The sequence below is a fragment of the Synchiropus splendidus genome, chromosome 11, assembly GCF_027744825.2.
Source record: "Synchiropus splendidus isolate RoL2022-P1 chromosome 11, RoL_Sspl_1.0, whole genome shotgun sequence".
Lineage (NCBI taxonomy): Eukaryota > Metazoa > Chordata > Actinopteri > Syngnathiformes > Callionymidae > Synchiropus > Synchiropus splendidus.
This window is the reverse complement of record NC_071344.1, coordinates 8,016,922-8,042,590: the sequence shown is the minus strand read 5'-3', so window position 1 is coordinate 8,042,590 and position 25,669 is coordinate 8,016,922. Positions and strand designations below refer to the sequence as shown.

The 25,669-nt window shown below is 41.0% G+C and overlaps 2 protein-coding genes across 2 annotated transcripts; one reads left to right on the top strand and one right to left on the bottom strand.

The window, feature by feature from the left end:
• Positions 1-393: 393 nt before the first annotated feature.
• zdhhc9 (zinc finger DHHC-type palmitoyltransferase 9) lies at positions 394-21,244 on the bottom strand. Its single transcript, XM_053879135.1, has 9 exons — positions 20,663-21,244; positions 13,836-13,996; positions 10,237-10,395; positions 7,678-7,815; positions 6,759-6,805; positions 6,353-6,457; positions 2,573-2,676; positions 2,402-2,507; positions 394-2,222 (listed from the first exon to the last, which is right to left on the bottom strand). Exons 1-9 carry the CDS (start codon positions 20,824-20,826, stop codon positions 2,019-2,021), a joined length of 1,188 nt encoding a protein of 395 aa, XP_053735110.1. The 5' UTR covers positions 20,827-21,244; the 3' UTR covers positions 394-2,018.
• Positions 21,245-22,497: 1,253 nt separating this feature from the next.
• On the top strand, positions 22,498-25,316 carry trmt12 (tRNA methyltransferase 12 homolog). The gene is made up of 7 exons (XM_053879542.1): positions 22,498-22,631; positions 22,796-22,964; positions 23,096-23,294; positions 23,356-23,506; positions 23,580-23,689; positions 23,802-23,959; positions 24,918-25,316. The coding sequence occupies exons 1-7, from the start codon at positions 22,579-22,581 to the stop codon at positions 25,305-25,307; spliced, it is 1,230 nt and encodes a 409-aa protein (XP_053735517.1). The 5' UTR covers positions 22,498-22,578; the 3' UTR covers positions 25,308-25,316.
• The last annotated feature ends 353 nt before the right edge of the window (positions 25,317-25,669 follow it).

Sequence of the window (25,669 nt, the reverse complement as noted above, 5' to 3'; positions counted from 1 at the left end):
ATAAGTGAATTCCAATGCATAACATTTAGCCTTTACCTTGGGATCCAGGTGCAGATATCCCCGGCCCAGCTAGCATTTTTGTTACTTTTCAATCACACACAATGGGATTTTCATCTTCCTAGATCACAAGCACGTTCATAACCGTGCAAAACCATGTGATGCACGGTGTGGGGATGTTATCATGAACACTAACATCCTATCTTCTTAATGTTGAACGTTTTTTTGAGCCTTTTCTATACATCTTCAAGAGGCTGGGATCGACAATAAGTGGATTTCCCAACATGTAATCGATGCAAAATAAACACCAAATGAATAAACACCAGATGAAGAAAATCAACAATGATGTGCGGTAAAAAAAAACCCTCACTCCGTCCTACAACAAAAGGCAGAAACTTAATTTTTAGCACAACTCATGTTTTCAATATAATAACATAATAATAATAATACAGCATTTATTGTTACCAGACACATCATGTAAAAGAAGTGGAGTAAATGACACTCGTGTGATCACAGTGTTGATAACAAACAAAGTGAACCTAAACATCAACCTGGTGTCTGGTCACTCTGGATCAGAACCGCACTCCAGAAAACGGATCATAAAAATCAAATACCGTAACCAAACACTCTTGTTCTGCACAGTGATAAAAACTGAATTCAACACACAAACTTCCCTTCTTTTTCAGAAACATCAGTCACAGACATTCTTGCTTCCCAGCAAATACACCCGCCTAAAAGTCCACCCACCGTCGGGAGGGCTTCAAAGTCACAGTACAAAACTTCACATCTCAATACGGACGCCTCTACTTCATCTGTCTAGCTCTTCGTTCGAGTATGCCGCAGAACTTAAATGAACATATTAGAGATAAATACAGAGTTCCAAGACTTGCTGAGTTTATAATCGTCTAGTTTTGGGCAGCCTGGTAATATACTGTCGACTAAAATCTCTACACACAAACTAATTTTGCTCTTCCATACGACACGGTCACGAAATTCTCAATACAAGCTAATGACGATTTAACACACAAATCAGCTGCTCAGTCTCATCAGTGACGTCTTTGACCCAAATTAAATTGGCTAGATACACAGGCGGGTCGCTGTCTTTCGGTGAAAACAACCATGAGGTCTTGAAACGTGGAAGGTGAGATATTTTTTGCATCAGGGTGTCAGGAAGAGGAGAGACAGTTAGGGAAGCAGGAGGAGGCTCTTCTTCAGTTGGCTGCTTTCCGTGTACATGAGTATAGCTTTAACTCATCATAAATCATAACACGATAAACCTTTATCACTTTAGAGTATAAACAGGTCCTCAACTATTGCAGTGCGCAACAGAACTTGTTTGGGAGTGGCCACAAACGGAAGTAGAAATGAAGTGTGAGGCAAAATGTCATCCTGAATACACCGATAGTTTGAACCCACAACACACTGATCAGCCATTGCTTTTTACATTTTTAGCAGAAACTGTTTGACACCGATTCAAACTTAGGTTTTAGAAAGTTCAACCTTGCACGCATGCAGCGCCTGATTTAACCCTTCACTGTGTTACCATGGAAGAGCAGGTTGGTTGTATGAAAACAGGGAAGAACACTGAAGCCATCTGAGAGTTAAAACTGACTGGAAAGAGGCGTCGAGTGAATGTAGCTACAGTTCCTCCTCCTGCTGCGCGGTGATCCAGGGTTCTTCTTCCCTCTGCTTCCACTCATGTTTTGCATAGAGCATGTGGTGTGTGTGTGCACAAGAACCGACGCACTGTGATCTAAACACGTGGAGAAGCTCTATTGTCTTTGCCGAGTACACTTGAGTTACAGTTATAAATAAAGAAGACAATCATGTGATCTGCAGAGGTTTGGTTTCTCCTCCTGCGAGACGTTTCCATGCAGCGGTTTTAGAAGACAAAGACTCTGCATCCAACTGTCAGTCAAGCAGCTCTGCGGCGAGGAGACGACGCGAGAGAGGAAGTCACTTTCTCCTGTTAAGAGTTTATGCTGAGAGGTCGGGGGAGCAGTGGCGCCCCCTGCCGGCAGCTAGTGGCTGCTGTCCTTAGCAATCGACGTGTCCGCATCTGTCTCAGGTGAAGCCAGAGGAGGGAGGCCGGGGCCAGTGGGGGGCTTCGACGAGAAGGTGGAGAGGCTTTCTGCCGAGTCGGCGACACTGGACTTGGTGTCGTCCAGAGTGTTATGCTCCACGATGAGAGGGGGGGTCGGCTTCTGGAGACACAGGACGGCCCGCTGCAGGTACAGAGCATTGCAACTGAGATTACTGGGGACTGACAGATGTGGACTGTATGTGGTTGTGTGTGAATCGCTATGTACAGTAGCTAGTGTGTGTATCTGTCTTTACATTGGTGTTTGTTAGTCTGTCTGACTTGGAGTGTTGAGTGTTGGTCATGGCGGTGACTGTGTCTCACCGGGGTCTGTGGTAAGGGGCTGCTGCTGGCCGATGTCGCAGAAGCAGCAGATGACGCAGGAAAAGCAGCAGGATCCTCCGACATGACTCCTCTTCTGTCCAGCACGCTGGAGAACCGAAAGACGCCTTGTAACTTCAACCAACCGTTGACCCAGGGCTCTACTGTACTCACCTCGGGTACGTGGGTCCACACAGGACTTCACAGCAGTTCTTCATGAAGTTCTTGTGACTGTACGGGTTCTGTACTCGGTTCTTGCCCGACCAGGATCCTTTGATCTGCCGGGAGAATACCGCAGAACATGAGTCTGGAGGGAACAGTTCTGAGTGTGCTCCATTTTTGTTTTTTTGTGAAACACAAAGCATGGCATTTTGCTAACAACCTCAGCAACACAACAGGCAGCTCTTGTGTGAAAACGTCTTCTGGCTCATACTTAATTCAGCAGCGGTGCTCCATTTTTAGAAGGTTCTCCCTCAGGCACCACTTTGACCCACTAAAATGATCCAGACGGGGATTTCATGATTCCTGTTCTGAGTTTGTGCCAGCGGCTCAAAACGACAGCTACAGTGGGACTTTCATAAATGAGTCACAAACATTGTTTGGTCAACATACTTCCAGGTTACAGGAGTCTTTGGTTGCCTCAGATTCAAGGGAAAACCTTACATTTCAGTTTACAGCAGAAGAAACTTCATCGCCTCTTATCCACGAGCAGAGTCACTTCTCCTCACGGACTTCACACTCACACACATTTAAGACAAACTGACCACATGTTTTGTGAGGAAAGTCAATTTAAACAATGTATGAAAAGAGATTAAATTATTTGAAGGGAACAAAGATCCTGGGCTGTGGTCAGGTGACGTGTGGACTGGACTTATGATCAGTGTGTGGGTCTGCACTTTTTTGACTTCGATCAATACACTTCTACAAATTCATTTCTCACCTCCAGGATATTTTGCCTAACTTTGCTTAACTCTTCCGCTTTCTATTTCTAGTTCAAATGTGCCGATCTCTCGCGGTCTTCGTGTAAATTGCAATGCAACAACAATCGTAAATTCAGTTCCAAGACTAGTCCAAGACAAGGCGTGATCTGATGCGGCTCAAGTCAAGCTGCAAGTTTCCGACTTCATATATGACTAGGGTCTGTTGGCCGTCCAATAACCATGTTTAAATCCCCTTGAATCTTTGGATTCTTTTTGTGTTAAAACGTCAAGTCCACCTACACACTCCTTTGACTAAAATCACATTTTATCTGAACAATGATGTCGTATTGTCAGGATGAATTACGCGGATCTCAATGCAGGCGTTTAAGGGACCGTCATCCAATTACCGACAAGTGAATGGGGAGAGACTCCTTTTGTTGCGCATCTTAATACCTCAGAGAGTACCAAGATCACAAAACTAATATGTTACTTGAAAGAAACTAGTGTTTCAATTTTCTCTCCGTAACCCTTTTCAAAAACAACTTGCAAATGCATGTCATTACTTTGTAATAACTTCTAATGAGCAAAACAGATGGGCATCAAATCCAAGTCGCTAAGAATGGGCTACTCCATGATGACACTCCACTCGGCTCTTTACAATTTTCATTTTTCAGGGTGGTTTTTATGCAACTCTATGTCATTATTTTGCATATTATATAATATAATAGCATCTTTCATCTGTTAGAGAGATGAAGGTTTGCACCGAGTGACCCACTAGAGGTTCGTAAAAACAGCAGAAGTAGGGCAGCAGACTCAGCAAAGTCTCGAGCGCTGCACTTCACCAGCTGCTCCTTTTTTTTCCTGGTTTCCTCTCCTCCGCCCGAAACACTGCAGTTTGTTTGCCCCGTCCGCCACTGCAGGTATCGATGTGTCTATTATTAGAAAGCAATCGAACAGCGTCGCCTCCTAATCTGCCTCCTGGAGCAACTTCATTATTGATTGTGAAGAAATGAGGGCAGACATTCCAGGGAGAGGAAAAAAAAAGGTGCTAATAAATAAATCATCAAAACAAAAGCGTGACGGTGCTCGCCTGCTCTGAGCCTGCAGGAGCCTCCCACTGCTGCTCTGCAGTCACATGTGGGGGAAGCGAAACACGGCTATAAACACACTGGTCAATTCTCAATCACGACTGCTCATCTGCTTCCCATCACTGTGCTTATCTTGCTGAGTCTTTACAGTGAGTCAGAGCTGATGCGCTCCAACGATCAATAATTCTTTCCACTCATCCTTCTTCCCCTAAAGCTGCCAGAAAGAAGCAGATCTGCCTCGCCACCTGATAAGAGACTCCTCAACACATGTTTGACAGGGAACATGATCAAAGAGCTTCTGATAGGCTCGAATATACCGAGTTAAAATTCAATTTAATGGCTTTACTGTACATTAGCGCTTCTTATTATTGGCACTTATCAACTTGTAAAACACTTCAATAACCACTTGTGTGAAGATCCAGTAAAAAGGACGCTGAGTGAGACCATAAGTGTGAACTGACCGTGCACTATCGCTCCTTTGTTTTGTGTTCAAAACTGTTTGTGTTGTCATAACAAACAGCAACCCTGTTATATGCTGTCAGTTTTTATGATGGAGCATTTTTGTATTAATAATACAGTATATTTGATCTTTGAAGACATTGAAAAGCAAACTGTCTTTTGAGTTATATTAGATTTACTTGACTTTAACTCACATTTTCTTTGCCATTTCATTTCACCCACCAACATTTCATAAGGTAATTATTTTATATTGTCTCTATATCATGTCTTTTTTGACATATTAGAGATTTGAGTTAACACTTATTCAACTGCCTACATACTGATTTAAACAAAAAAAAAATTCTTTTCCTTTAGAAGTTTTATTTTATTGGGTTGTGCCATGTTTGTTCCCCACTGTTTTATGATCAAAATAAAAACTGAGATCATTCAACTTTTGCATACTTTGTAGAAATGCTGATTTTCAAGACCCCTGCTAATTCCATCAAAATAAAATAAAAATAATTGTGTTTCTTATTCTCCCAACATTATTGAATTTCATGAATGTCATCTAAATAATTCAATATCTCTTTTAGTATTTCAAATATAATTCATAGCAATGAGTGCTATCGGACGACAGGTGGCAGTAGCGTCCCAGAACACTTGCGCAACACAGTAGGATGAAGGAGAGTTGCAGCTCTGTCTATACTGAGAGAGAAATCTTCAAATGATTCCCAGATCTTGTTGGTTATTCAGAGCACCGCCTTAATGTGTAATCCGGAAAATCTCATTGAACTCAGTTCCTCTGTGTATGAGTTGTTTTGCTAACATATAAACACTGCAGTTTACATTAATGTATAAGACAAGTTATAATATAACTTAAAATACGAAATATATTTGATGAGACATGTCTGGTGTTTCTATAGCTGCTATAAGGTTGACACATAGAGGTTAAGTGATCACTAAGTGGATGAATTTTCTCTCCTCTTTAAAAACACAACACAACTACTTGCTGTTTTCCCTTACGGACTACATTCTTTTATCCACTTATAAAAAAGCTGCCTTGTTTAACAAGCTGCTCTTTGCCACCTCCGTCCTTGAGTTGTGAACAAGGCGGTACTGTCGTCAAGGAAACAGGACTGTGGACTTGGAAGTTGTCTTCAAACCTGCGCGTGTTTATCTTTCCAGCCACGTGAAACGCAAGAGCTTACACGACTTTTCTTTATCCGTCACCTGAACATTAACCTCACCACCAATAAAAGCCTCATCTTCACACTTGTCTCGAGCGACTCAGCTGACCCCAGAACGAGGAATGTTTGTCTTGGTAGGATAGACAGGAGCTGTTGGACTGCTGCATATGAATATGTTTAGATGATGTTCATTTGAAATACATAACAGTTACAACTTAACACCAAGGTGGACCACAATAAAGTATAATGTGCAAAAACCAAATCATTCTTCCGATGCAAGTGTGCCATGAGTTTAAGTTGCTCCAGTGTCAGATGACTTACGTCCTCGTTGGTGGTCTGGTTGAGGGAGATCAGGTAGGTGTGGAAGCCGGTCAGTCCCACCACTGACCACAGGGTGAAAAAACACACCAGCGTCTCCAGCACAGTGGGCATCGGTCAAGAAAACAGCAGCAGATGTCGAGCAAACAGAGGCAGGTGGCAACATCATGAATGACAATTACATAATATGATGAGAGCCATTATCACACAAACAATATTAGACAAACAACATGGCATGTTCCATATTAACCGATGGCTATTTTGGGCTCAAGCCTCAATATGCTGTTTTTGCATCTGAACAACTGAGGAAGGCATCAGTTCCATTCATTTTTACTGTTCTGTTTAATCCCAAATACGCCTGGTAAAGAAGGAGTGGAATACACAACAAACCATGCAAAAAAGGATATGTTCCAGGTGTTTCCTTCAGCGTATTCAAGAAACCATTATCCACGGACCCTGCAGACACAACCATTCTAAATTAAATAGAACTATGAGGTTTTAGATTCATTTTCTTGCTGCCAAGAGAATGTCACATGATAGCACCAAGGGCAACAAGATGGCATTTCCTTGTTATGAAAAATGAACATTGCGATAGCCGTCTAAATCATCAGCATAGATATGCTGTGAAAAATGGAAACATCTTTTCCCAACAGCACAATATAAAGAGCGTGTTGTTTGTTGTTGCTGTCTATAAAAATAGTCACAACAGCATCACTAACTTGCAGTCATTTGACTCATATCTTAAAGTGCATGATCAACATCTTGAGCAGAAAACCAAATTGATTTTCTGTGTCAAGCATATGATTTACAGTGGACTTAATATGTGAAACTGAACAAACAAAATGAGGATTTTGGAACATAACTCCTCACAGCCCTCAAACAGCAGTCATAATAAATTCTTGTAAATATGAATTATATATCTATTTTGTATAACTATATATCTTAATGTTTTCATATATTTATCTATTTTTCAAAAGTGGTTTCTTGCACATTTGGATTTAAGTTTGACTTCAACTATGAAAGCATCTTATTTTTCAGAACAAGATACAAGTAGCTTTGAGGCTAAACCCTAATGGAGAACAGAACAAGGAAATAGGGAAAAAGTGGGGTCTTTTTGAAACATAGTTAGATATGAAACTATTTTACCCATGAATAGTACAATATTTGTCAAGTTTAAAGATAATTATAACTCAAGTAAGGGTTGAAAGAGCACGCACATCTTCACATTTGTTGGCATGCAGGCTTTATGAACATCATTGTATCCTCCTCTGTCTTTTATCACTAGTTTCCATCTTGTTTTTTAAGTCCTTTGGAAGCAAGATACTCACGCATGACCACATGGACGATGTCAAAGGTGAAGATGTAGATGGTGAGCAAGGAGAGCGACAAAGTGAACAGGTAGAAGTATCTGTAGTTCCTCTTGCCCACACAGTTGCCCACCCAGGGACAGTGGTGGTCGAAACGGTCTGAAGAAGAAAAAAAAAATACAGATTTAAAAAAAATAAAAAATGAAAAAGTTGTTAAGCATTGAGCTAATCATAGAAGTGATAAAAATACATTCAATCTGCAGTGTTTTGTTTTGCAGCACGACTTTGGTTTCAGTAAAGCTGTGATCTAATTTTAGATTTCTCCTTTCCATCACCGGGAAGACAGCCAGCTGAAAGCCGGGCAGGCGACAACAGAAGCAAACAGTTTTTGCTCCACAGCAAACAACCCTGCGTCCCCAAAAGATCTAGTTTCACAACAATGTATCGAGGCTGCAGAGACATGAGTGGAAACAATTTACGTGGAGTGTAATCGTTCCATTATATTTTATATATATTTTATATATATATTAAAACTGATCAGCAACAGTATCACATACAGAGAGCGAAACCTTGAGGTTGAATGTATATTGACTGTATATAAAAGATAGTTACTTACTAGCTGCAACTACAGATCAAAAGTATTAAAACAAAGTGGAAATATCGAAACAAGCGAATAGCAAGTAACGCATCATGGAGGTAGGGATGATTATGGAGGTATTTGGGGTGTTTTTCACGGAAAAATGGAGAGAGAAACCTCATAATGACTGAAGTCAGTTGCGCGTTCCGGCCAGACATATGAAGAGATGGACCACTGCTGACTGGAGACAGATTTATTTCTCACGATTAAAAACTAGCATTTACATTTCAGTTCAGTAAAAGTAAAAACTCCCATTTGTTTCCTTCTTTCTCTATTGATTCTTGATTAGCGCCCTGTGATTTTTATGGACTTTATTATTATTATTATTGTTGTTGTTATTGATAATAATAATAATAAATACTTTTGCTGAACAATCTTTAAGAAAAGATAATAATGAGGTAATACCCAAAATTCCCATCCAAAGAAAAGGAAGATTATTAAGCTAATTAATTTTCTGATTAGTAACATAGTTGAAGATGGAAAAAATTGTCCAATGTTCAAAGAGAAAAAGAAGAAAAAATACAAATGATACGGATCGCACTCAAAAGGACAGCTGGGATAAGTAAACAGTGAACCGTAAAAGAGAGTTTTAGGATCGATCATTTCAGATATAACCTTTGTGGATGATGAAGCTGAAACGTGCCAGGAATGAGATAACTAACTAATAGAAGACTCACCAATTACTGTATAACTGTCAGTCGAAGAGAGAAACGTCAGCCCTGTTTGGGCAATACTCAGCCACTGGTAGAGCCAGTGTTTGTTCCTCATTTTCAACAGAATGTTTGTCTCCCAGTTAATTTATAAACACAAGCGGCTACAGTAGTGAAGTCAACAAGCACATTACCATAAACAGACACAACCATTTGTTCATCCTCGAGGAAACACAAATAGGTTTAGGGCACAACAGAGCAGAAATGAGTTTGTTGACAAGCAAATATTACTTTCAGGAGATGAATATCTGTGCGGCTACGAAGCAGCCAGCAACCTCAGATTAATGTGACTCAGCAACAGCCTGATTTTTCATTTCCTGGAGGAGACACACTCAGCAAAAAAAAAAAAAAAAAAAAGCGTGTCCCCTCATATATTCACCAGCAATGTCCTCAAGCATCAATACACGCTTCTTGTCAATCTGAGACATTATCTTGAAGGGAGTGAAGAGACAGAGGAGTGAGTGTGTGTGGCAGGTGGATACAGATGGAGCTGTGTTCACAGTGACGGAGCACTTCTTCGCTCACTGAGCCTCCACTGTCTGCTCTCATATCGCTGCCTTCAAACACATTCCTCTATCATCACACGCTAAATGGAGCCAGGACCAAACTCGGAGTTGCTCAGACTGAGAGATAACTCTCACTATAGGATACAGCGGTGGAAAAAAAATATTTGGGTCATATTTTGGGTCACCCCTAAAATGTAAATATTATAATATTATATATAATATAATATTATCTTATTATATAAACATTATATTAAATTTAAATAATATCAAATATTGTTGTGTTTTTGTTTTGTTTTGTCATTGTTTACCAGAAAAACAATGTCACTTCTCAACAATGTCACTATCAAAGTCAATAAATTAAATCGTGTGTTCAACCATCACATCATACAGTATATATAGTCCTGCCTTTAGCACACAGTGGAATGCATGGCGTGTCCGAAAACTTTTTTTTTCCACCACTGTACAATCCTTTAAACTGCATGCGCAATGTACCACATGATTTTAGGTAACAGTACCATGGATACAGCAAAAATTAATGGAGCATAATGTGTTGTGCCAGTAATATCAGTGAAGGAAGCTGCTGAATCCATGTATGAGACGCAGTAGGAGGTTCAAGGGGGAGACATCATTCCAACGCCCACAGGCAGCATCAAACGCTTGCACATCTGTAAAACTTTTATCATCCCCAAGTCTTCTTCAACGCTGAGCCGGTGGCTGCGACACTCACCCACACAGTTGTCACAGATGCTGCAGTGGGAGGCGCGTGGCGGTCTGAAGATCTTACAGGTGTAGCAGTACTTCAGCTTGACAATCTGGTTGTTGATCTGAACGTTTCGGATTCGGGGCGGGGGGCGCTGTCCGGCAGGCACGTTGCCATTGGCTGCCTCTGTGGAAGCAAAACCAAAAAAAAAAAATCACATTCACAACCAGATTGAACACCTACAATGCACGTAACTACCTCCAAAAACAAATATATGACTGATTTTATTTGAGTATCATATGAACCTGCTTAGTTCTAAACTTCATATTCAGGATGAACCAGTACTGAGAAGCGTTCCTCAATAGAATGCAGGAGGATCAGCATCACTCGCGTTGAACCCACTGAGATTGAATTAATGACTCGTCACTCGCAGGAAATGATGCCACTCCCTCAGGCTGCAATGCTCAGTCTGCTAGTGGCATTAAATATTCCAGGAGGATGCTTCTACTCGTATTAGAATTCCCCCTGAGACCGCCTGTTAAATGGCTGGGGGACCGAATCAGAGCTGCAGCAGCAGCATTATCCTGGGCTGCTCACAGCTCTGGATTTCCACATACACCTTCTCTGTTTGTGGCCTACAGGCACAACAGCTCTCAGAAACACACTGGGCAGCTTTAGATAAAAGATAAGCTGCAGCTGCAAACCCAACCTAGATGTTCTTTGTACCCAAATACCTACCAGGCAACCTCAGACTTCCTTTACATATGTTATTCAGGGTAAGTAACAGTAATAACATCAGTAATATTATCAATAATAATTGATCGTGTGACGCTATCCATTCCATCACTTTATTCCAAAACACACTCTCACAACCTTGCTAACCTAAGCAACTCAACATTTATCCATTTTTCAAATCCATTTTTGACCTTGTTACTTAGGTGTGTATTTACCATCTTTTCTTAGCCCCACAACTGTCGTAGCCTCGTAACTTGAAAGATGTATTTGTCTCTTTTAAAGAAAGAAACTGTTTTATTTTTATTAACAACTATTGCTTTTCTTGATTTTGGATTATGAGTGTACTATAGCTTGCCATTTGTAAAACATAAGTCATCATATTTTGATGATATTTTGTTTTAACTTCCTGTTTGTCCGGCATTGGAAAAACGCCCCTCAGTGCAGCAGCTCAACCAATGGGATCACATGGTCACATGGTCACGACAGAAATTCAGAGTGACTGTTTGAGATTTTGTGAAAGAATGAAGAGCTAGAATCCAATTGAACTTACAGTATGGCCATAACAGCCTACAACAGTTTCGCCTCCATGACTGGAATCTACACCCTGCAGCTCTTCAGCCCACAAAGCTATGCTTCTCTCCATTCATTCTTCTTAGCTGGGTGTAACCATATTTGTTATCCAGGCTCTCCAGCACTGCACAGACATCTTAAACACATTGATTTGAAAAGAAAAATCCACACCCTTGTCCCTGATATTTTATCTTGTGACCCTCCAGTTATGGCCACTCCCAGCACGGTCATCACGGCTCTACAGTCAGACCATGGAGCTTGTGTCACGCAGCAGCATGACTCATGACCATTGAACTATACAACTGCTTATTCTCTCCCAGGGGTTCGAACGCCACACACACTTCCACTGTCGTCACACACAGAGCAGCTCCACCCGTGTTGTTGTCTGCAGCGACCAGTGAAGGACCAATCCAGTGAGGGAGAGGGCTCACGCGCTGTTGTTTTTTTCGTATTTTCTCATGCTTTCTTTGCCACAGCTTATAAAACTGTGGCTGTTTGCTTTGGATAATGTGACAACAGGATCTGTTGAAATAGAGTGTGCAAACAGATAAGACACATTCAGCGTGTCGCTTCAGAGCCCGCACAACCAAATTATTTCTGTAAAAAATCTGAATAATACAGCTTTAGTGACGGCGGGCTGGTATTGATGGTGATTATTTGGTGGTGCTGAACACATCGGTGGTGGTTAAGTTAGTCTATAATATCAGGAGCGCCGACAAGCTGCTCTCTCACAGGAGACTATGACATGTGTTTCACATATTATTCACTGTTGATCGTCGTGAATTCTGTTTAATTCAGTGGAGTGATGAGACGCTCCAGTCTGCACCGTCGCTAAATGGCGCACACATTTCTATCATTGATATATAGCTTGTTATCTAGAGGAGGATCACGGTAAAATGTATGAATTCTAAAAATACATCCACAAGAGACATACGCCGGACGCGAACCAGCAACCTTGTGACACACAGGGACGTGCTTTAACCGCTATACTGGCGCTAAGTCACATGACCATATTACAGTATTTTTATTTAGTATTATTACAGTACATATTACTCTCTTCAGCAACACAGTAAAACAATGTGGCTCTTAGCCTGTGACAAGTCGGCCACCCCTGCTTTATAACATACCTAATCACAGTCTCTTTTCAAACTAAAGAGTAATTAGTTTAGTTTCATTATTTTTTTCAGAGATAAGGGGCTAATTTGTAAATTGCATATATAGCACTATCTGAGATGCATATCACCAGCAGTGTAATCGGACAGTAACACACCATTTAATTTTCATCAATATCAGGAAGCAGTAAGATAGAACTGTTAATGCTTTGTTCTTAAAAATGGAACGCTACGGTTTAGTAACACATGATCCAGCAGGGTGGATATTCTCATTTTCTGTCCCACAGCATGCGACATTTAAGCATCTCAGCGTTTCATCATTTTTCCTGCGTGTTTCTTGACAGAGGTTGAGTGGTGAGGAGGCGACCAGGCTTGTCAGCCGCTGCTGAGCTCCATTAAAAAAGAGCGACAAGTTCCTGGACTGGTGGCCAGATTATCCTGTCTCTTAGACACAGTACCAGTCGGACTGTTCTGCAGATTGCTTCCTGTTTGTGTCTCCTTCCTCTGTCAATTTCCTTGTTAGATTTGGCTATTTTCGGACTTAGTGGGCTGCTCCTGGCCGTTGCTTTATTTTGGAATGTGTGAGTTTTTCTGCCGCCTGTATGTGGGTGAAAATTCACACCATTTATTTTTGGACTCTTCCCCAAATGCGAAGACTACATTTTGGATTATCCTACATCACCTGAACATCACATCGCTGAATTACAGCTTTTACTTTTAACTCATTTCAGCCAAGGATTGCACAGCTGGCAACACCAGTTAAGAACAAGCCCACAAATATCTGCATTTCGTACCGAACTGCATGGTGCCTCACATTGGAAAGACTGGCTTGGTGAGCTACCTTGGTTTCTCATTTGACAAACATTACAAATTACAGATATGATGCAGACAAATAGGCATTCAATATCACACCAATGGTCTCATTCAAAAAGTGGGATCAAAGTCAGGGCCAGTGGGCCAAATCCGAGTCGCACTATGTGGCCCACAAACACTTTAAAAACAAGTCATATTAAAAACTAATTTCAAGCAGTATTCAAGCTTTTCCCTTTGAGATGCTAGCAAGCGAAGATAATAAATGTCAAGAATGAATCTGTAAAAGTCCTAAAAATTGATGTTAGGCAATAAAACAATCAGTGATTGAGCACCAATTGAAAGAAAGCAGATCATGTTTATGCTTCAAAAAGAGAACCAGAACAGCTTTAAACTCACCTATCTCCATCTCGATGAAGGTGGCCTCCTCTGGCAGAGCCCGTGGAAGCACGCCGGGGTCACTGAAGCTGGTCCTCAGTAACATGGCCATGACAAAGAGGAAGAGCACAGCTGCAAACACTGGGATGGCAGGGGACAGATGGACAGCCAGGTACGGACACCTATAGGAGAAACAGTGTTCAAATTCACGTTTAGTGGCCTCATGTCACAACACATGAAAGGATTTCTCAACACAAACACGTCTAAACCTTTTCCTCGGCTTAAACATTGTCTCATCCCACTCTCACCTCCTGAGAGGATGAAAAGCGCACTAGTCACTTTGCCAGGCCATTGAGATTCCAGCTGGCTTGGCTCCTCCACAGAGACCTGCTGCCCAGAGCGGAAACAGATGTGGACTGTGGTGTTAGGAGCTGCCATACAGCAGAGCAGTCAAGTGCTGCGGCACCGACATCGCAGTCCTCAGAGGAGCAGTGGCTGCTGTGTACAAAGCAAGTGTAGTAGTAATGCAATGCACTGCAGTAGCAATGATGGTGCGTATAGTGTAGGCAGAACAACTATGCTAGGATGTGCTTCATTCATACGCTATGGTGAAATCAGATCAGCAAGTCCGCTCCACCTGCCAGGTAGGTCAGAATACCTCAGCCCTGACGACAACTCATAGCACCTGCTCGACTGGTCGGAGCGGTTCTCCTCACATGTTTTTTTTTTACTTGTCTAAGTCAATGGAAATCACAAGCAGAGACCAAATCAGTTGCAGGTCAGTCAATTGAGTTTGGCACAATGCTGGGCTCGAGAGGCGACAGACGCAGGAAGGTGATGAGTCCTGATTCCCACGCAGATGGCCGGAGGTCGTTGGAGGAACGGTCTATCATCGACCCCATCTAGCCTCCACATCCTTCCTGGATGTGACCATTTCCTCTTGTGGAGGAGCAAGTTGCCACTGTTCCGGTCACAGCAGGTCTTTCAGTTGCAACAGGGGAAGAGCTGATCAGACAGGTTGTCATGTGGCGGCTCCAAGACACTTATACACAGCCACTCCTTAAGGTTCTTAAAGAAGTGACTGTAGATGCACATTTTTTCTTTCAGTTTCTCCCTTCATGGATCGCCATAGCGGATCATCTTCCTCCACCTTACCCTGTCCTCTGCTTCCTCTTCTCTCAAACCTACAGACCTCATGTCCTCCTTCACCACCTCCATCAATCTCCTCTTTGGCCTTCCTCTCCACCTTCTGCCTGGCAGTTCCAACCTCAACATCTTCCTACCAATGTACTGGCTAGCACTATATATATGTATATATTTTTTTATAGACTTAATATACTCAATATCATGAGATTAATATTATCTGTTGGTTTTTATGATGGCGATGGAAGCAGTCAGGTATTTGGACTTGACAGGATCTGATATTTCCGTGAGTGTTGACGGCTTTGGGTGAAGCGATGTGCTGCCTGAAAAAAAACCCCATCTAAATCAACCTTTGAGACTAATCTTAATCCAAACACTTTCGGGTGCCCTGTTAAGATGACGGACTCAAGTAACTGTCGCCAAGATTTGTTCTTTCAGTTCTTTAAAGTTGAAAGTTTTGAGGCTACTTTGACATTTCGTTCCCATCGCTGTCCCTGTCAGGAGTCTGGCTGCAGAACAAGTTGCAAACACGTGAGCGATGACTGATTGATGCCTGACTGAAGGCGTGAGAAGTTAGAACACTGAGAGAGTGAGTTTTGCGAAGATCCAAGAGACAGAACGACAAGTGAACCAGGAAGCTATTGATCTCAAAAGAGCATCAACACTAGCAAACGGCTACACAGCATGGACACACAATATTCAGTGTTTGTTTAAGTCTGAAATAGACTTTGACCTAGTGGACTGATGAAAGTGAACCTGAAGAACTAACCTTGGTAACACAATAGTGAGCTCAAAGCTCTTTTAGATGTTACTATGTCATCCTGCTTCATGACACATGGTGCCTTAATAAATATTTCACATACACCTGAATGAATCGCACCATAGTTAAATTATGTATTTGTGGGGAGATCATCTGAGCCACTTGTTTCTGGGGCAAAGCAGAGAATTTCTGCTCTGGCACTCTCCCGAAGCCTCACACTGACAAACATAAATGCTCCACAAACTGTTTGATGACACTATTTCTGCTGAAATAATGTGGACTACATCCATAATTTCACTTAAATGTAGAGGCAAAAGTGTAAAATTAATGTTCCATTACACCAGTTCTTCAAAGAGCAGCGAAAATCATGATCCTCTCTCTGAACCGGGTGGAAAGTCTCGCAGTCTACAAATGATATAAGCCAGTTAAATTCACCCTTCCACATTGCACAAACCCTTTCTGAGAGCAGGAAACATGACGATGAGGTCATGATCCTTTTTCAGGGATTAAAGATGCCGTCGGATTAAAGCTGTTGCATCACAGTGGATTGAAAAATGAATGGATGATGAGTTAAGTGGATGACTTCATGCTTGTCCAATAAAATGGATCAGATCTGTGCGGCTTGGGAAGCCACAAGAGATGGACTGCAAAGGAAACCTGTTCTCATGAGACATCTTCTCCTGACAAAAGATACTGTAGAATTCTCTGCTATTCCATTCCTTATATCACTGGTATTTTTTATTATTATTATGGAAATTATAATTATTATGTATACAACTCAAATTTCATGTGTGTTTTTATTTATCATCATTTAGACTTATTTCAGTTTATTTTCAATTCAATTTTTCAGTTTCACTTGCTTTTTTCATCCATCAGATTTATCAATTAAATACATTTTTTCCTTTTTTCAGCATTACTTACAATAGCTTGATTGACAAGGATAAATAGAAAGTTGTTTTTTTTTTAAACACAATTTTATATTATGTCTGATATAAAGTATTTTTCAAATGACAAAATCTGGCACTGCTGTTTGGGCAACGTGTCATTTCCCCTTCCTCTCTAGAAAAGCAGAAGCGTGAGAACAAAAGGCTGCAGATCTACTGTAAACCAATCTGACTGAGATTGTGGCATCGCTGGGGTTATTGGTGGTGAAGCTCGGAAGAAACACGCGCTCTAATTGGCTGACAGGGAGACAGGGTGGGGTCAGCTGCGGGTGGGATGCTCCGGTCGATAATGAGATGAAGGCCACAGTTGCAGCACTCGTGCTCCGTCATCACTCTGCTCTTTTCCACCGCTAAAGCTGAGTGGCCGACACAAGGGCAGCATCCATCATGAGGCAAATAGGACAACATTGCTATACAAGATACCGTGTGATCAGGTCAATATTGTGTAGGAACACAATCATTACACAGGTGTGATAATATTTGGGGAATTAAAAATTAAAAATGTATGTTTTTTTTACTCTTTACAGTTCATGAAATAATATATGCGTTGTGTTTTCTCAAAATGTACTGTATCTGTTTGCACTGTTTTCATGCTTTAACACCAAACCACAGGCACAACTCCCACACAATGTGCCGATAGCTGGCGATAAAAAATGAGATTCCTCCCGGGCCGGTGGATGTGATCCAGCCCACGCCAGCCCACTGTACTCTCTGTTCTCTGGTCGTCGCCAGATCAAACCTCCAGCCCCGGATTCTGCAATTTCTCAATTCATTCCAGAGCAAATCTGCTCATGTAAATGACCAACACATAGATGCTGATCAATGCGTGACAGCTCAAGAGGTTCTATAAAGAGAATGTGTGTGGAGGCGTTCTCCATCAAAGGCCAGATGCTCAGAGTCCCTTTTTTTAACCTTAAAAAATGTGTCAGTTTCACGCACGGTATATGCAGACTACATGATTATGACTCATGTTGGATGCTGGTTTCTGTTTTCGAATTCCCATCATGAAGTGGGTTAATATGGTGGAATACTTTATCTCAGCTACATGTACAGCATTTCAATACTATCTTCGCCATTTTCATGTAAAAATGACCATCATGCACCACTGTTAAGAATTTCACACACTCTCAGAGGATAGAAAAAATTGGAATCATCTGATACATTATTTTTTATGTGCTATCTGTGTTTGTTGGTGCATTTCTCTAAAAGAAATGTCACAGTTTGTGTTTTTGCTGAATATATTTCTCTTGGAATTATATGGAAAGCCCTTGGTGGGTATTTTTTATATTTTTTCATTCTGTTATTTTTCTTCACCTGTTACAGTTACATTGTCTGTGTATTTTTTAATTTTGTTTTACATTGTTATCTGTATTAGTTTGTTTTACTTTGCTTTATTTTGTTTTATATATTCTTTTAATTTTAATTTATATTTCCTTTTTGATGTCTGGACTGCATTGTTGTATGTATGTCAGTGACTGTACTTTAAATGTGTTATAGGGTGAAATATATATATATTTTTTTTAAATTTAATGTAGTACATTTTTCAACATTAATTTCTAGATACACATTGACAGGTGACAGTCAATCTATAGAAAGTTTCTTGGGTCTAAAATAGAATAAATAAAGAATTTCATGTGTATATAACGCAGGAGCCATAAATCAGGTGCCAGTGAACACATGAAGCCTCTTCGAAGTGAAGGATATTCAACTGGCACATGTATCACCATTCTGGTGTCCTTGCACTCCAACTCAATGCAAACGTCTAAGCGACAACGATGGGAAGGCTGAGAAACCGACGTGGCAAGACCAGAATCTGGCCTCCGGGCTGATGCGAGCAGCACAGAACAGCGACGGAGAGAAAAGCAGGAGGCCATTAAACAGCAGAGACAGGAAGAGCCTGGCACAAATGTGAGGGCAGCTTCTTGGCTCCGTCGCAGCCTCCCGCTCACATCCCTGCAGTCAAGACCCGTCCATTAGCTTTATTAAAAAGCAGCAACCATTGCCCCCATGTGTTGGTTAAAGCGAGGAAAACATCTACAAGCAGCTTTGCCTTTAAATTCTGCTTCATTATTTTAAAAACAGCCTGGGCGTGTGTTCTGAGGCTGCTGTTTTTCGCCACTAATGACTCCATCAAGCCGTAGTGGTCGTGGACAGAACTGCTGATGCAACAAAAATGGGCAGGTTTTTGTTTCCTGCACCAGACGCAACCATGACCAGCTCATTAAACATTCAACACCAAGAATTTCAGGTCGATCGCAGACCATCCCGCTAAATGTAAATGTGGAAACTTGAAACAACTATCTCAAGGCACAGAAGAATAAGTTCACTTGAAATTCATGATGGTGCCCAGTGCCCCACTCAAGCAACTCCCAGTTATGAAGAGAGGAGAGATGTTTTCATTGTATTTCCATATTTCCACGTATCCATCTCACAAAGACTTTTTGGGATATCAACCAGTAAAAGTCAGGTACAAATAGGAACAAATTTAGCAGCGCAGGGGAAGTGTTCCACTGTTTGCGTTGTGTTGTCCCAGTATATATATATTTATATATGTACAATCCTAAGCAAAAGTTGCCAAAACAACTGGCAAACAAGTAGCTTAAGTAGGGACGAGGCTATACATGACATGTACCTCAAGATTGGTACTACCAACTAATCTAATCATCGTGTTTTATGAGTAATTCTACACCTAGTTAATGGACTGTCTGTCTACGTACTGAACCCAGCGGTGCTGAATCTTGCTTATAATTGTCTTCTTTCTCCATGGAGACAGGACAATTCAACTCAACCACCCTGTTGTACTACTTTCCTTATAAATCTGTTCAGCCTGGTCCAGGGAATTTCAAATTAATCGACTGTTCATGGATTATTCACAGAGCTCATTGATTTCTAGATGTAAATGTTGTATGTCTAAACGTTTATTTTGAAACAATAATTCAACGTGCCATAGTCATTAAATAATGAAAGCATAAAACAAAAAAAAATCCCAGTGCAAAGCAACACTACAAAGCATCATCAGAATGCACTCAAACTTTAACACAAATGTATGTTGACCTCAAACACGAATTGGTGACACTTGCTGCACTACCTTCACCCAACAAGTCGTTGGTTTTCAGCAACCAAAGTGACTCCCTCCCACCTCTCAAGTCACATTAAAAAAAATTGTGGAGTTATCAGCTGGTGGTGGACTAATGTTAGTGGAACTGAAAAGGACGGACCGGAGAGCCACAGCTGCAGCCCTTAATCAACTGTGGAACTAATAAAAGCAAAAAAAAAAAGATTTGAACTCTTGCTCTACCAGATGGTTCAGAGCCGCCATCAGCTCAGTGTGTCTCAGTGAATTTCTGCAACCGCTGTAAGCTTGGAAAGTAACAAATAAACAGGCACATAGCCAGGAGAGGTACGGTTGGTTGAAAGCTGTTCTTGCAGGTCGACAATGACAACAAATCAGTGAGCAGATCCGGGGTGGGTCGCCTACACGGCCTATTTAAGGCCAATAATTCATAACATTTGGGAAAAATCTAGTTTGCTCCAAATATTAAACTTGTCATGACCTCTCTTTTAACCCGGGATCTACCCAGCACAGGTGTCTCTAGTTTGTTCACCAGTTGTTTGCTGCTCATTCAGTTATTTCTGTGGATGCGGCGCAAGTGTGGGTACCGCTTGCAAGTGCAGCAGTGGTGCTGTTCTTCACTAACTGACTGCTTTTGTGAACCTACAAGTCAGGTTGGTGTGAACTGGGGCGCCCACAGGTAGATCACATGACTCAAGCAACGTCGGAACACGCTTTGTGCAAATGCAAAAATGAGGGTGAAATGCATGTGTCGACAGATAATGGTGGTAGTGTATGATCAGATTTTAGATGGATGCAGAAGTACAGCACATCCAGACTAGGCCTGCAACTTGGATGCCCAGGTGTTGGGCTCAGATCCCTGGCTGGAAAACTTTAACACGGTACATTGGCTGTATATGTTTTTGAACGACAATGAAAGAGCTCTTACTCAAAGGCGAAGAAGAGGGTGCAGGTCCCGATGATGAGGAACAGGGTCAGGTAGAAGACCCCCTTCTGTCGGGCCATCATCACTCGCCCATCGCAGCAGAAGGTGTTCTTCCCCGGAAGCTTCTCCCATTTTCGAACCTTTTTGGTGATCATCACCGCCGACATGATGATTCCTTTTTTTTTTTTTTTTTTACGGAAACCTCTGTCCTTGCGGGCAAAACGAATCGGAGGACAAGATCCTCTTTTCACATTAATCGCACAAAAACGTGACAGATTTGGGCCATTTCCTTGGCAGCGGTGGCATCATCCGAGATTCCCTTTGATTCCACGCAGCAACATGACATTCCATCGCTACAGGAGTCATGCGTTCATCCTGCGGCTGACGGTCGCAGATCCACCCGTGGCCGCGGAGGACCGGACCTTGACCGGCTCATATCATGTCCATAAATCACGGAAGCAGCGGGTGTATTAATGAAGAAAAAATCATAAAAAGGTATTAGAGAGCACGACACGGCTGGTGTGGAAGCAGTCCGGTGTGTCTTCTTCTCCTCCCGCAGCTCCGCTTCAGTCAATGGAGGAAGGAAACACGCCTTGATTCTGGAGGCTCTTCTTAAAGGGGCCGCGCAGGTACTTGAGGAAACTGGAACAAAGGACACATCTATTTATACCTCACATTATCATGCGTGTGTATGGTAAGGAGACAGAGGGACAGTGAAATTCAAATATTTAGGTGAGTTTAATTACAATGTCGTTACATTCTAAAACATTATTGAATAAAAATGGATAATAAGTTCGTTTTATGCTATAATAATTTATCCCAACATACCAACATGACGATAACATTTATTGACGTAATTTACACCTTAAGTGACAAAATGACTCAATTTCAAAAAAAAAAAAGAAAAAAAAAACATTTACCACAAATGACAAATGACTGATACTGCAACTCACACACCACAGGGTATGGAAACATTCATCTTGAGATGCTCATTTTACAGTCACTCTGTGAATTAAATGGAACTCACTCTTCAGTTTGGAGATGGTACTTGAGCATTTCAGGTAATGGTGGAATGGTTTTGCGGGCAGAACCACAAATAACAGTCAACAGTAACGTAAGAATGTCTCAAGAGATACTGAGTTGTATATTTCACTTGATGTTATCCTTATTTTTGCAATCACAATAATATTTCCCATGCTGAAATGTGTTTTTTATATAATCTATCTCCCCAGTTCAATACAAAATGGACCATTATTTAAGGAGACCAGAACTCATCAGAAAACTGTCCAGAAAATTGGGGTTCAGGAATTGAAGGCTGCGGAATTAATGAAGCACAAATAAAATAAAAATAATTGGTGGGTCCCTTAATAACAGAAAATTATAGAAAATGAAACTCACATTATCTTGAATAACTGATAGATAGATCTGATTAACAGATCCCAATATGGGGAATTATATAATAATAATAATAATAATAATACACTTTTTTGTCAATATCACTGGACAAAACATTCACATTTTCAGTGTAAGTCGCATCTGCTTAGCTTTTTCAGTATAAAATAAATAGTTGAAAATGTTCATAGTTTTTCCCAGTCCTTTTCAATTCAATTCAACAAGTGTTGCCGCCATCTACTGGCAAATATCATCAACTCGCTGTGTAGAGTTTTTTTTTTTTTTTTTAATAGCTGATATATTAAATGTCTAATAGCTACATAAAACATTGTATCTGATTAAAAAAAACAAACTTGGTGAAAACCTTTTTCTGACTCAAACATAACGCTGTTGTCAAACGACTCTTTCAGTGCTCCATGAACAACAGTCCGGCCGGAAACACGCGTGCTTCTTCCTGTAGATTTCTGCACATTTCAAAGGAAGTTGCCGTGTCACACAGACAGCTGTGTTACCTTTTATATTGTTGAATGGAAGGTCAACCGTGCCTTCGTGTTTCACTGCATCATGTGCAACATTTCAGGTAGGAAGACCGCGGTCGGGTGTATAATAAACGTTGACTTTAGCATGATAGCTGAGTAGGAACTATTTTTCAGGGCGATTAAAACGCACAAAATAGTCGCTCACGTGATATTCAGCGCTGTTCCGAATCCATATTTTCAACGACAGTTTTTGTTTGTTTTATAGGAAGAGTCTGCAGGCTCAAGGTGTCCTGGATCAAAGTGCATGTTTATTAAAGGAGCCGACTGGAACCGTCCTCCTGCCGATAGTACACGCTTCTGTGTCGCAGCTTGACTTGCAGTGTCTCAGAACCACTGTCGGATCTGGCTCTATCTGTGAGCTCGTGTGGACCCAGGTGAATCAGATGAACTATAATATAGTCCTGTTTGATGCTTGCACACCTGAAATGTATGTCTGTGATGAACCATAATATAGTCCTGTCTGATGCTTGCACATTTGAAATGTATGTCTGTTTCTTTTTCACAGTCACCCTTGCCATCAAAAAACAAGACTAGAGGGAGAGACGGGAATAAACTTGAGAGAATCCTGCAGGAGCTTTTGGAGTCTTGTGGAGAGAGATGGACAGACGATATCAGAGGAGACATTCCCAAAAACCTCCAGAGGCACGGCGATTTAGTGCTGCTGGGAGACAACTGTTTGACTCTGCCAGTGTGGAAGAAGCTTGGTACTTGTTAGATTTGATGGATTTCAAATGTAGATATTTTATAGTGGATTTTTATTTTTAGATCAAAATCTTTGGAGTGCAGTGACCCAAGGTCTGGGGGCAAAACGCCTAGCAAGAATGAGTCGCATATCCAGTGATGGATTTAGGTCACCAGTAGTGACAATGCTGGTCGGGGATCACAGCTGGGTCAAACATGTGGACAATGGCATAAGGTAAACAATTGCACGACGAGTGGTAGAAATGTGTGATGTGCATAACTGCATTCAAGTGTTTACTGTCTCGCAGTTATGAGTTTGATGTCACCAAGTGCATGTTCTCAGCTGGCAACATCACAGAGAAGCTCAGAGTGGCTTCATTTGACTGCAGAGGGGAGACAGTTGTTGACTTGTACGCAGGTGAGGAGACTAAATTGTCGATGTATCTGAATGAGTGTTTTGCCTCATCAATATATATATAATTTATCAAGCTTTGTTTGGCGTAACATGATCCCACCCACGTGTTTGTCAGGTATTGGGTACTTCACCCTTCCATATCTTGTACATGCCGGAGCTTCACACGTTCATGCCTGCGAGTGGAACCCTGATGCAGTCGACGCTTTACGAAAAAACCTCCTGACCAACGGAGTGCAAGACCGCTGCACGATTCACCGAGGAGATAATAGACAAGTAATGCATATTCTTTTCAAATCTCATGTAGCTCTTTTGAAGAATACACCAAAATACTACAAACCTGACAAGTTAAGTCATGCAAAGGTTTATTTATATACTGTGTGTGTGTGTATATATATATATATATATATATATATATATATATATATATATAAAAAACTGAAATCAAATGATGGACCCATACATACATTTAAACAACAAAATATTGTTTATTTTGCATCAGCTTGACAATAGCACAATAAATCACTGTACCACTGCTGGCTGTATTCAAGTTTTTATATCACCTTATTTAAACTAAAGCTCTTTTAATGTCTTGAAAATATTTGTATAAGAGTTTCAATGTTATAAGAATTTCAAGTCCATTCAGAGTAGTGGAAACCCTGGCCATTGTGTAGTGAGAAACATCCCTGAACAGACGCTTTTGTTTGCTTTTGTTCGGGGATTCCTCCATGTTTGTTGTTGTTGTTGTTATCATCCTAGGTGCCACGTGTCTTATGCATCAGTGTGATCAGTGGACCAGGAACTCTTGCACTTACAAAGGTTCCGTGTTGTCTGCAGAGCAAACTGTTCAATTAAATGAAATTGAAATAAAAAGATTAAATGCGATTAAAACATTTTATCGAGCTGTACAGAAGTGTATTGCATTCAATTGAAAAACTTTTTTTTTTCATCTTTTTTTGTGGTTATTATTTCTGTTTTTCTGAGTAATCTCTGGAATAATTGTCCCTTTTTTGGAGGCATAATTTGTTTCCACACATTTTTTTTGGACCTTAATTATCAAGATACTCCCTCAGATGTGTGGAAACTCCAGTCTCCTGCGTACCGAGCTTCTGCCTCACAGAGCTTTAACAAAAACTAATATTTTTGTGGAAATAAAAACTCAAGATAAAAACTTCTGAGTGTTCTGGGCAATTGAAATTAATTGTCCTTGTGAATGTGAATACATTTCCTACAGGTGCAGCTGTGTGATGTTGCAGACCGGATCAACCTGGGCCTCATCCCTAGCTCTGAGGATGGCTGGCCCGTTGCCTGCCGTCTGCTTAAGAGAAGAACTGGTGGAATTTTACACATTCATCAAAACGTCACTTCACCTTTAGCGAGCGCGGCAGCTTTCCAGTCGATCAAGCCCGACACCAGCCGGAGCGTTTCTGGGAAGAAAGCTGACAGAGCTGCGTGGACACTCTGGGCTGATGATGCAGCAAATCACATTGCCTCACTTTTACAGGAAATTACTGCAGCACCTTGGAGGACCTCCATCCTGCACATTGAACATGTTAAATCATATGCACCTCGCGTTCACCATGTTGTGTTGGATTTGGAGTGCAGACCAGTCAACACTCTTTGATTCAGGAAATAAAACTCTCATATTTCATTTGAAATAAAACTTATCTTACATTAGCTTGGTCCTCATCTCTAACAGACTTTTTTGGTCACTTTTAAGTTGCTAAATAATAGTGATGCTGAACAATGACAAGCCACGATATCTTATGTAACTTTCATCCTTAGACTTTTTTACTTAAAAAAAAAAAGTAGACAAATGTGATAAACTGGAGTGGATTCTTAGACCACTGATAGTTAATGTTACTGATAAATAACATTTCATGAGGCGGGTTATTTGTAAGTATTAGTTTGACTGTGCCAAATATTATGCACCTTTAAAAAAGTGGGAATAAAAATAAGACACTTTAGCTTGAAGAATAAACGTTT

Coding starts and splice junctions, on each gene's coding strand:
- zdhhc9 (XM_053879135.1), bottom strand. CDS start 20,826: ATGTCGGCGGTGATGATCACCAAAAAGGTTCGAAAATGGGAGAAGCTT. Junction 13,997..20,662: donor ACCCTCTTCTTCGCCTTTGA/GTAAGAGCTCTT, acceptor TTTCTCCTATAG/GTGTCCGTACCTGGCTGTCC. Junction 2,677..6,352: donor ACCAGACCACCAACGAGGAC/GTAAGTCATCTG, acceptor TTCTCCCGGCAG/ATCAAAGGATCCTGGTCGGG.
- trmt12 (XM_053879542.1), top strand. CDS start 22,579: ATGGAAGGTCAACCGTGCCTTCGTGTTTCACTGCATCATGTGCAACAT. Junction 23,295..23,355: donor GCCAGTGTGGAAGAAGCTTG/GTACTTGTTAGA, acceptor TTTTATTTTTAG/ATCAAAATCTTTGGAGTGCA. Junction 23,507..23,579: donor CATGTGGACAATGGCATAAG/GTAAACAATTGC, acceptor ACTGTCTCGCAG/TTATGAGTTTGATGTCACCA.